This window comes from Adiantum capillus-veneris, chromosome 23 (assembly GCF_014529385.1).
Source record: "Adiantum capillus-veneris isolate H3 chromosome 23, ASM1452938v2, whole genome shotgun sequence".
NCBI lineage: Eukaryota > Viridiplantae > Streptophyta > Polypodiopsida > Polypodiales > Pteridaceae > Adiantum > Adiantum capillus-veneris.
In genome coordinates, this window is record NC_140953.1 from 126702289 (window position 1) to 126717353 (window position 15065).

At 44.8% G+C, this 15065-nt stretch overlaps 1 protein-coding gene across 4 annotated transcripts in view; it reads left to right on the forward strand.

Annotated features, from left to right (window-relative positions):
• Nucleotides 1–1599: 1599 nt before the first annotated feature.
• LOC147428512 (acid phosphatase 1-like) overlaps nt 1600–15065 on the forward strand; it is a 52960-nt gene continuing 39494 nt past the window's right edge. The window contains exons 1-2 of one of the 4 annotated variants that reach the window (XM_086497619.1): nt 1600–1621; nt 1998–2201. In XM_086497619.1, coding sequence (XP_086353745.1) covers nt 2090–2201 — 112 coding nt within the window. In that variant the 5' untranslated portion in view covers nt 1600–1621; nt 1998–2089. The other 3 variants (XM_086497617.1, XM_086497620.1, XM_086497618.1) reach the window with 3 other exon arrangements.

Here is a 15065-nt window from a genome sequence, read left to right on the forward strand (position 1 = left end):
CATAGATTCTTGCTCCACACGGCAATGTCCTATCAAAGTTTATGCAGGAAAACAAGAGAGAAAGATTCGCTCAAACTTGGCTAACTTGCTTAGAGGGCTCCATCATAGGCCTTGTAATAGCACGCCCTCTAGATCAGCTTGACGTACCCCATGACCATTCTGCAAGGCGACAAAACCGCAAGTGACTAGGGGAAACCATTGCCTTTTCGTTGAGGGTGATTGAAGCTCCCTCACATTAACTCATCTCACCGGGAAATCGAAGTCGAGCGTGCGTTTCCACCTGTTGAGAGCAGCGCTGGGGTGTTGAGGGCCCGTCACATTGAAGGGGGTATGTGGGGGTCCTGAACACTATCTCACACGGGCATGGGTAGGAGGGGATCAATGACCCACGTCTATTTTGGGGAGCGAGGGCATCGTGGGCTGTCTATCTTGCGGCACGCCCTGAATTTACCACATTAACTCATCTCACCGGGAAATCGAAGTCGAGCGTGCGTTTCCACCTGTTGAGAGCAGCGCTGGGGTGTTGAGGGCCCGTCACATTGAAGGGGGTATGTGGGGGTCCTGAACACTATCTCACATGGGCATGGGCAGGAGGGGATCAATGACCCACGTCTATTTCGGGGAGCGAGGACATCGTGGGCAGCTTGATGTACCCCATGACCATTCTGCAAGGCGACAAAACCGCAAGTGACTAGGGGAAACCATTGCCTTTTCGTTGAGGGTGATTGAAGCTCCCTCACATTAACTCATCTCACCGGGAAATTGAAGTCGAGCGTGCGTTTCCACCTGTTGAGAGCAGCGCTGGGGTGTTGAGGGCCCGTCACATTGAAGGGGGTATGTGGGGGTCCTGAACACTATCTCACACGGGCATGGGCAGGAGGGGATCAATGACCCACGTCTATTTTGGGGAGCGAGGGCATCGTGGGCTGTCTATCTTGCGGCACGCCCTGAATTTACCACATTAACTCATCTCACCGGGAAATCGAAGTCGAGCGTGCGTTTCCACCTGTTGAGAGCAGCGCTGGGGTGTTGAGGGCCCGTCACATTGAAGGGGGTATGTGGGGGTCCTGAACACTATCTCACATGGGCATGGGCAGGAGGGGATCAATGACCCACGTCTATTTCGGGGAGCGAGGACATCGTGGGCCGTCTATCTTGCGGCACGCCCTGAATTTACCAATTTGCCCAAGTTTACTAAATTGGCACGAATTTACAATGCAACGGGTTCATCATAGAAGAAACATATCTCCAATGCTTTCAAGAAGCACTCGCATGTGAGGTGGTTAAGGTGATAGGCTTGCAAAGGTGACATCTCGAGTTCAAATCCAGGGGAGGAGAGGAGAAAACGCTCAAATTTACATTTTTTATGCACCAAATTTTACCAATTTTTTCAAATTTACAAAAAGCGGATCGGACGACTCAGATTTCACCCGATCCTCGAAATAAGCGTGAGCCATTGATTCCCTCGTGCTAATGCGCGTGTGAGCTAGTGAGGAGGGGGGTATCGGGAGCCCTTAAAGATCTTACTTGAAGTCTTTGATGAAACTTTCCTAGGGGCTACAATACATGTGAGCCGCACTTTCCATGTCACTCAAAGATTCGTAATTCTGGGGCGAGCAAGGTTAGTATCTCTCTCGAGGCGGAGTCTCCACCGCTCTCTCTCTCTCTCTTTCTCTGCAGCACTTACATGCAGGTTCTCTCTCTCTCTCTCTCTCTCTCTCTCTCTCTCTGCGCATATAAGTGCTGACTTGTGAGAGAGAGGGAGGGAGGTGTGCAATGACCGTGCATGCACACGTGCAACGCTCCGAGCAGCGTGTTAGCTGTGTGTATCAGCAGCGTAAATCTTCCTCTCTCTACGTTGCACATTTTCAGATGCATCTACTGAAAGCTCTAAAGCTCTCTCTCTCTCTCTCTCTCTCTCTCTCCGCACACAGAAATGTGTGCATGTGTGATTGACAGGTTCTCAATAGGATTTTCCGTTTGTTTTCTATGCGCAGGATGGGAGATCTATAATGAGGTAAGCTTATGAAGTCGACTAGCTGACAAGGAGGAACGGGAAGGGGGGTTTGGGGACTCTTGAAGGTAACCCATGGCATCATCATCTGTAGAGTCGGAGCAGGATCCAGAGCCTGATGAGCCTACATTCCGATTCGATCAAAACAATACGTCATCTCAGAGTCTTCTCAGTGGAGGTGGTTCAGGTCCCTCTCTCTCTCTTGTACCGTTATAAGAGAAAACATGCCAAAACAAATAATGTTAAGGTGAAAATACAAAATAGAGCCTGCATGAGAGACGTATATCGTTTAAAGAACTTAATGGAAGATCTAAATACTGCAAGAACAGCTCAGCCTATTCGTTTTATGTATATACGCTCACATAATCACATAATTTTTGTGGTTAAGCTTGCCTTTTGTAACCTACTAACTCAGTTGGATTGGCTGGCCACTGTGGGGAGATTACATGGTCCCCAATTGCTATGCATCACAAGATGCCTATTGCATTGAATAGAAACAAAGAAACTTAGTTTAGAACTTCTTCTACCCAATCTCTCATGCGATTCGCAAAATTGACCGTAAATGATTCGCCTGTTCTTCGAATCCAAGTGTCCTTCTCAAAAGAATTTCGAACCTATGCTACGAGCTTCCGAGTATGACAACTTGGAGAATGAAGAAGGGGAGAAAGGAGTTAAGGATGGTAGCCAAGTGATAAAGTTTGACACCTTTTTGGGCTCTACAAAGATTCTTCTCGAGCTCTTTCCTTTCCATATAGTAGTTTGGAGGCATCTTCACGAAAGCCTCTAAAGTGCGAAAGGTGGCATCCTTTTTGAGAGGGAATGTTCTCACGTGGTGGTCCACTCTTTTGCTTTATAGCAAAGCACCAACCAAGTGGGTCAAATTCAAGAAATTGTTTTCTTCAATGTGGTCGACAAAACAATATGAGATGGATGTCATTACAGCTTGGAACCATCCGAGGATGTGGGAAGATCATACTTTGGCTACCTTTTTGGGATACCTGGTCAAATGTTTCTATTTGGAAGGTGTCTTTTATGGGTCGGCGAAGAGTCCCTTCCAGGATTCCGAATGCTATTGGCGATCTCCCTCGACGCCATACAGTTCGGTACCAATACCTCACTTTGAAAAGGAGGGGATGCGACGCGACACATCCAACCCTATGTGTCCGTGGACAAGCTACAACATGATCAGGGTTCAGTCAATCCAGTCAGTCTAGAATAGGAAGTGATCTGGCACTTTGTGAGTCTATTCGTAGACCGTGCATGCCCAGTCACTTAGTGTAGATGCATATCCTCTGGTTGCACACAGCATGATCATAAGCATTCCCATCAGAATCCATCAGAATCCTTCAGGGAAATTTTTCAGTGCATTTAGCCTATTTTATCTATTTTTGACATTTTTCACTTATTAATTTAAGTGACTCTCCAACAAAAGTAGGTAGGGCAATTTGGGTAAGATAATATCACAAAACAGGAGCGTACACGAGCACTTGAAAATCTGAAAATTAAAATACTTTGCAAATGTCAGAGAAGGGAGAAGATCGACACAGTATTGGGGACCAGAAGATGGGCTGGTCCCCCCCATTAAGAGTATTCTTTTATTCAGGGAGAATTCGTATACAAACACGAGAACCCGAGGAAACCCCTCCGTTCTGTAATCTTAGACCCGAAGGTCGTGCTTTTCCGTAAAGGGCTTGGGCACAAGGCCGTTCTTTCCCGTAAGGGACTTAGGCGCGAAGCTGTACTTTCTCGTAAGAGACTTAGGCGTGAAGCCGTACTTTCCCGTAAGGGATTTAGGCGTGAAGCCGTTCTGTCCGTGAAGGGCCTTCCCGTAAGACGGGAGATTCCTGCAAAACAAACCACACAGAGCAACAATTCTCAATGCGTACCAACACCTTATACCTGTCGCTCCTTGCTAGGAGAATTGACCTCCATACTCAGTCGTCACGCGAACACTTGCAGTTTCCGTCGCCAGTCTCTGTTCCAGAATCCTAGCGCTGGTGCTTTTCTGCTGCTTTCGGCTCTTCGTAGTCTCGCAATCTCTTGCAGCAGAGTCTTCTCTTGCTGATGTTGGTACCTCCCATGAGTGAGGGCATGTGGTGCTTTTATAGCTCCCTGGCCACCGCACGAATAACTGCTCGCATAGAGATCGCGGCCGTTTTTTTTTTTTTTTTGTTGCCCTGTTCTACCCGAAATAGGGAGAGAGAATTCCCTGGCTGGTTTTGTTGCTTTATCTTCTAAGTGGCTGCCTACTTATTAAGTGGGTGGCCGGCATATTTTAAAATTGGTCTGAACCTGCCCAAAAACTCAATAAAACCTTATAAGTTAAAACCAATGCATTTAACAACACTTCCTAGGCGTCCCTGGATGCAACCACATGCACGAATGCAATGCAAACATAGATTCCTCGTGGGAAAGCGTCTGCCTTCCCGCGATTGTTTCTGCTTTTCGTAAAAAGCTTCATTGAACCCATCTTTATTCTTGTGCTTGCGTTCTTATGTGTATTTTCTTAGTCAGTTCGGATTTCCTCCTTAGCCTACGGGATGCCCCCTTACTGATGCACCCGTCACCCATCATGTGACGCATCAGGGGCACTCGTAACCCGGCCCTTTCCACCGAACTTACGGAAACTCCTTCGCGATGTTTACCGTCACCCATCAAATGACACATCAGAGTTGTCCGTTCTTGATGGCAGTTCCTGTAGCTACAATCTTTTAACAGTTCTTAGTGCACACAATAAAATATTCTAAAAAAAAGATTAATCATTAAAAATAAGAAAATAGTCCAATTAGCAACAGATAATATATAAGCAAACCAAAGTTAGCACTAAATGGCAGAAGAGGCAGCAGGAGCTCCACGCTCAATAGGCAACTTCTCAGCAGACACCCCCAGGAGACCTAGCGTTTTGCAGATCCAGCATCACCTAGCGTTTTTCCCATCAGATCAGCCTCGGCTACCGCAGACAGCAAGAGCCCCATCGTTTTTGCAAGAGATCAGCAGATCAGCCTAGCGTTTTGCATTTTGCAGAACCACGGCAGCAGCAGGACCAAAATTCAGCCCTAGCGTTTTGGTTGCAGATCAGCCCCGGCGTTTTGCACCTTCATCGCGACAGAAAGTCAAGTACCATTAGCGTTTTCAGTTTTCAGCAGTTAGACATCGCAGATCAAGTCCTGAACCTCGCAGATCTCACCTTCTTGCAGCAGTTCCTCGCCGCACGGTCTGTTTCCGCAAGGTTTACAGTTTCAGCCCGGAAAACGCAGTTTTCAGCATCTACGTTTTCAGCGCGTCGTCGTCGCATCGTCGCCATCGACATCGTCATCGACATAAGAGTCAGAATTCAGCAGATAGAAGATTTGCGGATTTCAGCCCTTAGGTCGACTTCGTCATCACCGTCGTCGTCGTCAACATAGCCTAGACTTGCATCAGTCCATTGCATACGCATTGTACCAGATTGTGCAATCATAAGTAGACCGCTCTCGCCGACGAGAGTGGGGCCTTCGGAGGAGGGTTTTACGTCTCTAGTGTCATATCTCTCTTCTCTCTATCTCTCAGTCTCATACACTTGCACGCACAGTGTCCATTCACTTTGTTCGTGATCATAGCACTTTCCATTAAGAACGGAAGGCTCTCCCGTCCATAAGAACTAAACGAAACCTTGAGCACAGTTCGGAGCACTCATCTTGAGCAAAGCGCAAACAATCATTCCGCTGCACCTAACAAATGCAGACATAGATTTCCTCGACTTCCTCGTGGGAAAGCATCTACTTTCTCGAAAAGCAATCCTGCTTTCTCAAAAAAGCATCTATTTTTCCTCAAAGTTTCCTCTGAACCCATCTTCATTCAAGTGCTTGCTTTTCCTTGTGCACAATTTTAACACAGTTCGGAATTTCCTCCCGACTATGGATATTCCCTTTCCGATGCACCCGTCACCCACCTTGTGACGCATTAGGAATACCCATCACCTAGTCCTTTCCTACCGAACTTACGGTACAATCTCCTTTGCGATGCTCTATGTCACCCATCCTATGACGCATCAGAGATGTCCGTTCTCGGATGGTTGGATACTTCTTTCCGATGCTCCCTATCACCCATCCGATGTGATGCATCAGAAGTACCCGTTCCTGGTGGCTTTATAGATATTCCCGTTCTCAGTGCTCCCGTCATTCCTTTGAATGACGCACTAGGAATACTCTGTACTCTGATGTCTCCAGTGAGAAAAACCCTCACTTAAAATTCCAATAATTCATTTAGAATTATTTTTCCTTGGTGTTCCAAGCGAGAAAACCCTCTCACTTATAAATCCAATAATTCATTTAGAATTATTTTTCTGTAAGATCAATTTAGCAACAATAAGAATAAAGATGGGTTCGAAGAAGTTTTTTCTAAAAAGCAGGATATTTTTAAGTGCTTTCTGGGAAAGCATCTGCACAATAATAAAGATGGGTTCGAAGAAGTTTTTCTAAAAAGCAGGATATTTTTAAGTGTTTTTCGAGAAAGCAGATGCTTTCCCATGAGGAAATCTATGTCTGCATTGCATGTGTGCATGAGGTTGCATCTAGGGATGCTTGCATTAGTTTTCAGCTCACAAAGTTTTTAAACATGTTCACATTCTTTATTGACTGGCGACATGTAACAAGCTTGGGCACCCCAAGTCTAGGTTCTGTCACGACACAATAGAGATTCACTCAAAAACACTTCACAGTTATTGAGTCGAGATGGCCCGATATAGATTCGTGCCAAGAGAGATTGGCCCCAAAGACTGGCGCCCCTTTCGGTATTTCTTTTTGTATTAATCTTTCAACAAAGTACAACTCCAACGGGTCCTCAGCTCTTAGACTGCGTCCAGATGCGCGTGAGAAGTGAGGCCCTTCGGGCTTATTTATTGATAGAAGGGATGCCAAAAGCAAAGCCCCAAAAGCAGTAAACTCAAAAGCAACTTGGTCCAAAAGCTGCCATAAAAAGTCAGCAGCGCAAAAAGCGGGATTTTCGTACAGTTCTGCAACGTTAGCAGTCAGCGCGTTTTACGGTCGTCCGTACAACAATCAATGCAATTCGCGGTCGACCGTACAACAACCACGTCAGCAATTTCTTACACATTATTTTAATGCCTAGGTGTCCCTTTGGCCCCTCGACGGTTGTCCATAAGTTGGAACAACTTGATAGTTGGTCATGCCACATCATCAGTTTGTACCCGTCAACAATTTATTACACATTATTTTAATGCCTAGGTGTCCCTTTGGCCCCTCGACAGTTGTCCATAAGTTGGAACAACTTGATAGTTGGTCATGCCACATCATCAGTTTGTGACATACCCCCCTCTTGAGAGAATTGTAATCGCCCTTGATTATGCTTGCAAAACAGACAGAGGCCATAAACCATTTCAATAGACACTGACTCTTAAGTACCGACGCACTAGACACGACACATCTAGTACTTGTACAAAGATGACACTCACATCACTCACTGCACATGACATCACATGACAAATCAATCACAGAAAAATTCATTCCAAATCTCAGATCATGACTGCCAACAACGTATTCAATAACCGCATCTAGATCCATCCCGGACCTCATTGATGTCAGATTAACTAATCCTTATTGCGATCATGTCTATAGAGAATTATAAGACCGAAATGTTGCATTCATTTCGTCTTTCAGTTCTTGCACTCAAACAAGTCAGATGAGAGAGTACAAATCATTTATGTTCAATTTCGAGAATTTCACTGTAACAAAGTTGGGCACCCCAAGTCTAGCTTCTGTTGCGACACAATAGAGATTCACTTAAAAACACTTCACAATTAACGAGTCGACACGACCCGACGTTGTTTTGTGCCAAGAGAGATTGGCCCCAAAGGCTGGTGCCCCTTTCGGTATTTCTTTTTGTATTAATCTTTGAGCAAAGTACAACTCCCCCGGGTCCTCAGATCTCGACGTTGCGTCCAGATGCCCGTGAGAAGTGAGGCCCTTGAGCTTATTTATTGATACAAGGGATGCCAAAAGCGGAGCCCCAAAAGCAGTAAACTCAAAAGCTACTTGGTCCAAAAGCTGCCATAAAAGGTCTGCATCACAAAAAGCGGAATTTCCGTACAGTTCTACTATGTCAACAATCAACGCGTTTTACGACGTGATTCACAAGAGAAATACGACACCAGAGACGTTGTAAAACCCTCCTCCGAAGGCCCCACTCGTCGGCGAGAGTGGTCTACTTATGATTGCACAAACTGGTACAAACTGAGTGCATGGGACTGATGCAAGTCTAGGCTATGTCGACGACGACGACGGGGATGACGACACCGACCTAAGGGTTGAAATATGCAATCTTTTATCTGCTGTCCCAAAAATGCTATGGGCTGAAATCTGCTGTTGTCGAAAACGCTAAGGAAAACGCTGATTCTGCTGGTCTTTAGGGCTGAAAATCTGCATCTATTGTAGGGCTGAAATTGCTATGGAAACTCGCTGAAAATGACCTGCCGAAATTCTGCAGCGCTTCTTGCTGGAATGAAAAACGCTAGGCTGGCTGGTACATTTGGTGGAAACGCTAGTGACTGTTGCTTGCAAGAGATGGAGGACTGCTGAAAACGCCAATCAACTAGAGCCAGGGCGATGAGATGCAAAAACGCTAGAGGAGTTGGAGTCTTGCCTTGGAGGGAAATTGCCACCAAGGGGTTCTTGCTTGAGAAGTGCCTGTTGAGCGGTGGAGGTCCTGCTGCCTCTTCTGCCAATTAGTGCTAGTCTAGGTTTGCTTATATACAAACTTACTCAATTTGCCCTACCTACTTTCCAACAAAAGTCACTTAAAAATAATAAGTGAAAAATGTCAAAAATAGGGAAAATAGGCTAAATGCACTGGAAAATTCCCCTGAAGGATTTTCATGGATTATGATGGGAATGCTTATGATCATGCTGTGTGCAACCAGAGGATATGCATTTACACTAAGTGACTGAGCATGCACGGTCTACAAATAGACTCACAGAAGTGCCAAATCACTTCTAATCTAGACTGACTGGACTGACTGAACCCTGGTCATGCTGTAGCTTGTCCACGAACACATAGGGTTGGATGTGTCACATGACACAAAGCATATGGGAGGAGGATTTATTGTAGCTCTGTGGATTTCCGCAAAGCCTTTGGCACAGTCTCGAGAGCTAGACTGATACAGAGACTACCAAGTCCCTCGAGAGCTTGTATGGGGTATCATGGCACTCTATGAGACAATCATAGGGGGAGTACGGTCAGCAGAGTGTTTTTCAGAGCCTATTCACTCTACTATTGGGGTGAAGTAGGGAAGCCCACTTTCTCCGCCTTTATTTGGATTCTATATTGATGACATTTTGGACTAGATTGAGATTGTGGGGGATAGAGGGCACATTTGTGAGGTACATGGATACCTCTATTGCTTTATCTCGATGAGATGGTGCTTATTTCAGATACTCCAAAGGGTATGTAGAGACATCTAGATTGTGCTACATGCTTATGCACATGATATTGGGCTCTTCATCAACCTTGGCAAAACTAAGGTGATGGTATTCAAACTACAACCCAACGGGTCAGGAGATCAGCACCTATTTTTACACATGGACAAGAGATAGTGGAGTATGTAGACTCCTATACATTTCTTGGTGTTGTATTCAGTGGAACTACTTTATCCATTAGAGGTGCTGCAGAGGCGAGATTGACGAGGGAATAGGCAGCATTAGGAGGACTAGAGAGAATATGTTCACAAGTGCCGTTTCAGGAGCCATGTGCTAAGCTGTGGCTGTTTGACATTTTCATCACTTCTATCATGCTTTATGGAGTGTAGATATGGGGGCATAGCTTGGATCATCATAGTAGATCAGGGCGCATGATGGATGGAGATCCACGGAGAGGCCACTTGTATTCGTGATCTCCATGTTGAAACGGGCGAAAGCTCAGTGCCACATGAGATTATCGGAGCTGGGATGAGTGCACCACCGATTGTAGTGGAGGCTCTTGCCAGATCAATGTCATTCATTCATAGTACATGGCAGCTCCTACGCGACAAACGCGCACAACTAGGCTACTAGCGCGTAAGTCATCTCAACAGTTGGCCAGTGAGGGTGATACTTCATGTTGGTTTGCACATATATCATTTTGGTTTGAGCTACATGGATTTTGTATAGAGAGGGTGCTCCCTTTTGAGTATTCCTTGGATGCACCATCCCTCATCCTCACACATTCAGAGATTAGCAGGATTATCAGACATGATCTCATTCAGCTTGATACTAGTAGGATTTGGCTGTCTCTGTCACATAATGTGGGGACGAAGATGGCTTTTTATCGAGACCATCTTCTCTGCGCGACAGATGATGGGTTTATCTCATGTCCCAAGTACATGGACACCCACCTACCTCATGGCATTACATGTGTTATTGGTCAGCTATGCACCTTGTCTCACCAGTTGGAGATAGAGATTGGCCGATACAGAGGTATACCCCTAGAGGAGAGATTATACCAGGTTTTCTAGAGAGCACCAGAGATAGAGTGTCACAAAAATACGGAAGCGTAAACTGACGTTTAATTGCACTTCAAATACTCAAGAGAACTAGAGGGAGAGAGAAAACTTGACACTCCATTGGGGACCAGAAGATGGGCTGGTCCCCCCCCATAAAGAGAATATCTTTATTACTAAGGGAGAATCTTTACAAGCACAGGAACGGGGCATACGCCCGTCCTCTATTCTTTCTTCTGTTCTGTTCTGACTATTGACTGAGAAAGTGTTTCCACTTTCTTTCTGCTTAGGGGATTTCCCCTCTTCTGCGAGACTGGGTGGAAGCTCTCGAAAAGAGAGTCTATCTTCCAAAACAGCTCATCGGAAGCTCTCACAGAGGAGAGTCCATCTTCCGTTATGTGTTGCCTTCATGCTCATTCATTCATGCATCGAACACAAAAGAGAAACAAGCAAAATGCACACGCACATGCTTGCTGTAATTTTCTGCACATAACCTGAAATTCTTACTTGTGCACACCCCTACGCCGAAACAGAGGTCTTCTTCGCGATGGAATCGCGCCAAACTTGATGTAGACTTATGATAAGGAGAGAGAAGAGAATTTCTATGGCTGATCTGTTGAAAACAGCCCTAATCGAGGTGATTAGGGGCTGAAAACAGAGAATTACAGCAGCCGCACTCTGCTAAGAGAGCGTCTACGGCAGCTTCTCGCGATGAAACTTCACCAGAAGGTGTCTATGACTGTGAGATCCCTTGTTCTTGACAATGGGAGCACAAGGCTACCACATATGTCGCAAGGGGCTGCTCTCAAGCTTCAATGGAGGGCTCCACCGCGTAGAGCACGCTCACATTAGGGGGGGTAGGTGCACTGCCAGCCCTGAAAATGGGGGAGGGGGGGCTCCTAGGACCTAAATAGCCATCAGGGAGAGGGGGCGCTAGGAAGAGAGAGAGGGTGAGAGTGAGAGTGAGAGAGAGTTAGTTTACATTGGTAAGTGTGCCACTTGGCACACTTACTTTAAAAACTTAAAAACCATTCAACTTTTGACTTTAAAGACTTCTAGCTCATTAATTAAAAAAATGTGCAACTAACTAACAACTGCTACCAATGATTCTTTTATGAGAACACCAAAGGTCTGCCGGTGCAATGCCGCACGGGCACTGCACCGCCTTTACCTGTTCACACTTGTCCGGCCGCCTGCCCGGGCAAGGACCGTTAAATTTAATTTAACGAAACTTACCCTAAGGATTTATTAGCTTTATTAGCCTTAGGGTCACTGTTCTAAGGACCCCATCTCATTCATGTGCTTGTACTCACGCGCGTATTTTTCTGAGCCTAAAATCTGAGGCTACTGCTTACCCCTTTCTGAAGACCGGATTTCCCAATCACTAGGGCTTCAGGGTAATTTCTGCTAAGGTCCCTCTGAGGTGTTTTGGTCCGCATTTAGGCTCACCTGAGGCATTAGAACTGCTAGGTCTATTCTGGTGTGCACACAACTAATTAGATAATTCTTTTCTCGTAAATAAATTAATTATTTACAAAGTCTGACTTAGTTACATCCCTCTTGGTTCTAAACAGTTGACCTCAACTGTAGAGCGTCAACATAACTGTGCAAGATGTCGGGGTAGTCCTTAAGATCGGACTCAATCATCCACTTTGCATCCAAAGGAGTGTAATTCTTGAACTTGACTAAATACTTTCGATGTAGACTCCCCGACTTGAGTTGTCTCTCCGAGTGGTGTATTATCTGTTCAGGTTGAAGGATTTCCTCAGTCTCTTCGACTTCTGGAGGATCTTCTTGTACGGGCTCCACTGGAGGAGGTCCAACATATGGTCGGAGGAGACTGACATGAAAAGCATTGTGGATGCGCCAGTTAGAAGGCAAATCCAATCTGAAAGTCATATCATTGACTTTATCTGTAATTTTGAAAGGGCCGTAAAATCTATGGGAAAGTTTGACAACTTTCCCTTTGCCGACCCGCTTTTTCAATCTAGCTTTCTCAAACCGAAGCAAGACATATTGTCCTTTTTCAAGATTGAGATTCCTTCTGTGCTTGTCTGCTTTTCTCTTCTATTGCTCTTGAGTACGAAGAATCGCTTGCTTTACTTGTTGATGGGCAATATCAATATTGCGCACAAATTCATCTGCGGCGAAGATGTTTTCTTTGGTCACCATAATAGGAAGTAAGAGTGGCTTCCCATAAATAATTTTGAAAGAGGCTTTACCAGTAGAGGAATGTATGGTATTATTATACGCAAACTCAACTATTGGTAAGTATTGTTCCCATTCGGATTGTCGTTCCGAAACATAGCACTTGAGGAGATCTAAAACAGTGGCATTAGCGATTTCGCTTTGACCATCTGTTTGAGGATGATAAGCTGATGAAAAATCAAGCTTAGTTCCCAAGTTTTCGAACAATGCCTGCCAAAATAGACTAGTCATGCGGGGATCTCTATCACTAACAATAGTCTTTGGCAATCCATTTCCCAAGTTTTCGAACAATGCCTGCCAAAATAGACTAGTCATGCGGGGATCTCTATCGCTAACAATAGTCTTTGGCAATCCATGGTGTTTAAAAATCTGAGCTAGAAATATTCTAGCCATGTGATCAGCTTTGATCGTCTTCTTTACTGGAAGAAAATGGGCTTGCTTACTGAATCTGTCTACTATAGTCCAGATTGCATCATTTCCATTCTTGGATCGAGGAAGATCCGTAATAAAATCCATGGCAATACTTTCCCATGGCGTGTTAGGCACAGGGAGCGGCTGGAGCTTGCCATAAACTTTATGTTTGTCATATATTACCTTTTGGCAGACTAAACACTCACGTACATATTTTTCAATGTCCGCACGGAGTGTTGGCCAAAAGAAATACCTTTCGAGGGCACTAGTGGTGGAAGCAATTCCCCGATGCCCGGCATAAGGAGAATTATGTGCTTCATCCATCACCTTTTGTCGTAAGGGCTGAGCTATGCATATTGCTTGTTGACGATAGAGTGTATTATCCCTGATACAATAAGGTGGCTTTGAGTGACCAGCTTGAAGATCTGCCCAAATTGTGGTGAAGTATGGATCTTGAGGATACATCTCGCTGAGAGATTCTAGTTCCTCATGATAAATTGTTGTTAGTGCATTGATCTTTGGATGCCTGGAGAGAGCATCTGCAACTGCATTCTTTGTTCCAGAAGTGTGTAAAATCTGAAAATGAAACATTGAAAGAAAGTTGGCCCATCTCATCTGCTTTTCTGATAACTTTCTCTGTGTGAGAAAGTAGCGAAGACTTTGATGATCTGTCTTGATAATAAAATCAGCTCCTAATAGATAGTGTTTCCAAATGGAAAGAGCATGAATTACTGCCATTAGCCCTTTTTCGTATATGGAGGCATGCAACTCTGCATCTTTAAGGCGTAGAATTTCATAGGCTATCGCGTGACCCTCTTGGTTCAAAACTGCTTCTATACAATCTCCAGATGCATCGCAGTATACCTCGAAAGGTTTGCGAAGATCAGGGACGGTGAGAACAGGTCCGTGACTGAGTAGATACTTAAGCTTTTCGAAAGCTTGTTTTCGTCCAGACCCCCAATGGAATGGAATCCGCTTCTTTGTCAGGTCATGGAGGGGACCTGCTATCGCGGCAAAAGCTCGAATGAAACGCCGATAATAAGAACAGAGGCCAAGGAAACTTCGTACATCATGTATAGTAGTTGGCGTAGGCCATTCTACAACTGCTTGAATCTTATCAGGGTCCATTCTCACCTGGTTGTGAGATACTATATGGCCCAAATAGTGGATTTCTTTTAGAAAGAACTCACTCTTCTTAGCATTCACAAATAATTTGTGTTTGCGTAATTCTTCAAACACTAAGGCGAGATGCTTATAGTGTTCGTCTTCCGACTCTGAGAAGATTAAGACGTCATCAAAGAAAACGTCTGTAAAACTTCTATATGAGTGGAAGATTCTATCCATCATTCTGTTGAATGCAGCTAGTGCATTAGTGAGCCCAAAAGGCATCACTAGAAATTCATACAACCCGAAGGTTGTTCTAAATGAAGTCTTATGCACATCCTGAGGAGCTATGTGGATTTGATGATAATCGCTCTTCAAGTCTATACGACTAAAGACACTGGCTCCTTGTAACTTATCAAGAATGTCGTCAATCCGAGGGATTGGAAATCGATTCTTGATTGTGATCTTGTTTAGAGATCTATAGTCTATGCACATGCGGAATGTGCCATCCTTTTTCTGTACTAGCAAGACAGGTGAACAATATGGAGAAGTACTAGGCCTTATTAAGCCCTTCTCCAAAAGTTCGTTAACCTGCTTGAGAATTTCCTCTTGCTGCATTAGACTAACTCGATAAGGGGGCTGATTTGGAGGAGAACTTCCTGGGATCAAATCAATGGTATGATCCTCAGGTCGCGAAGGTGGGAGTTCATTTGGAATTTCATGTGCAAAACAATCTTTATATCTTTCTATTAACTTAAGTCTTTTTTGCTCCAAAGAGGAAGAAAGTTGTGAAACAGACACATCTCTCTCTCTTGCAAAAATCAAGTACGCTGAAACACACTTTTTCATTTCTTTCTT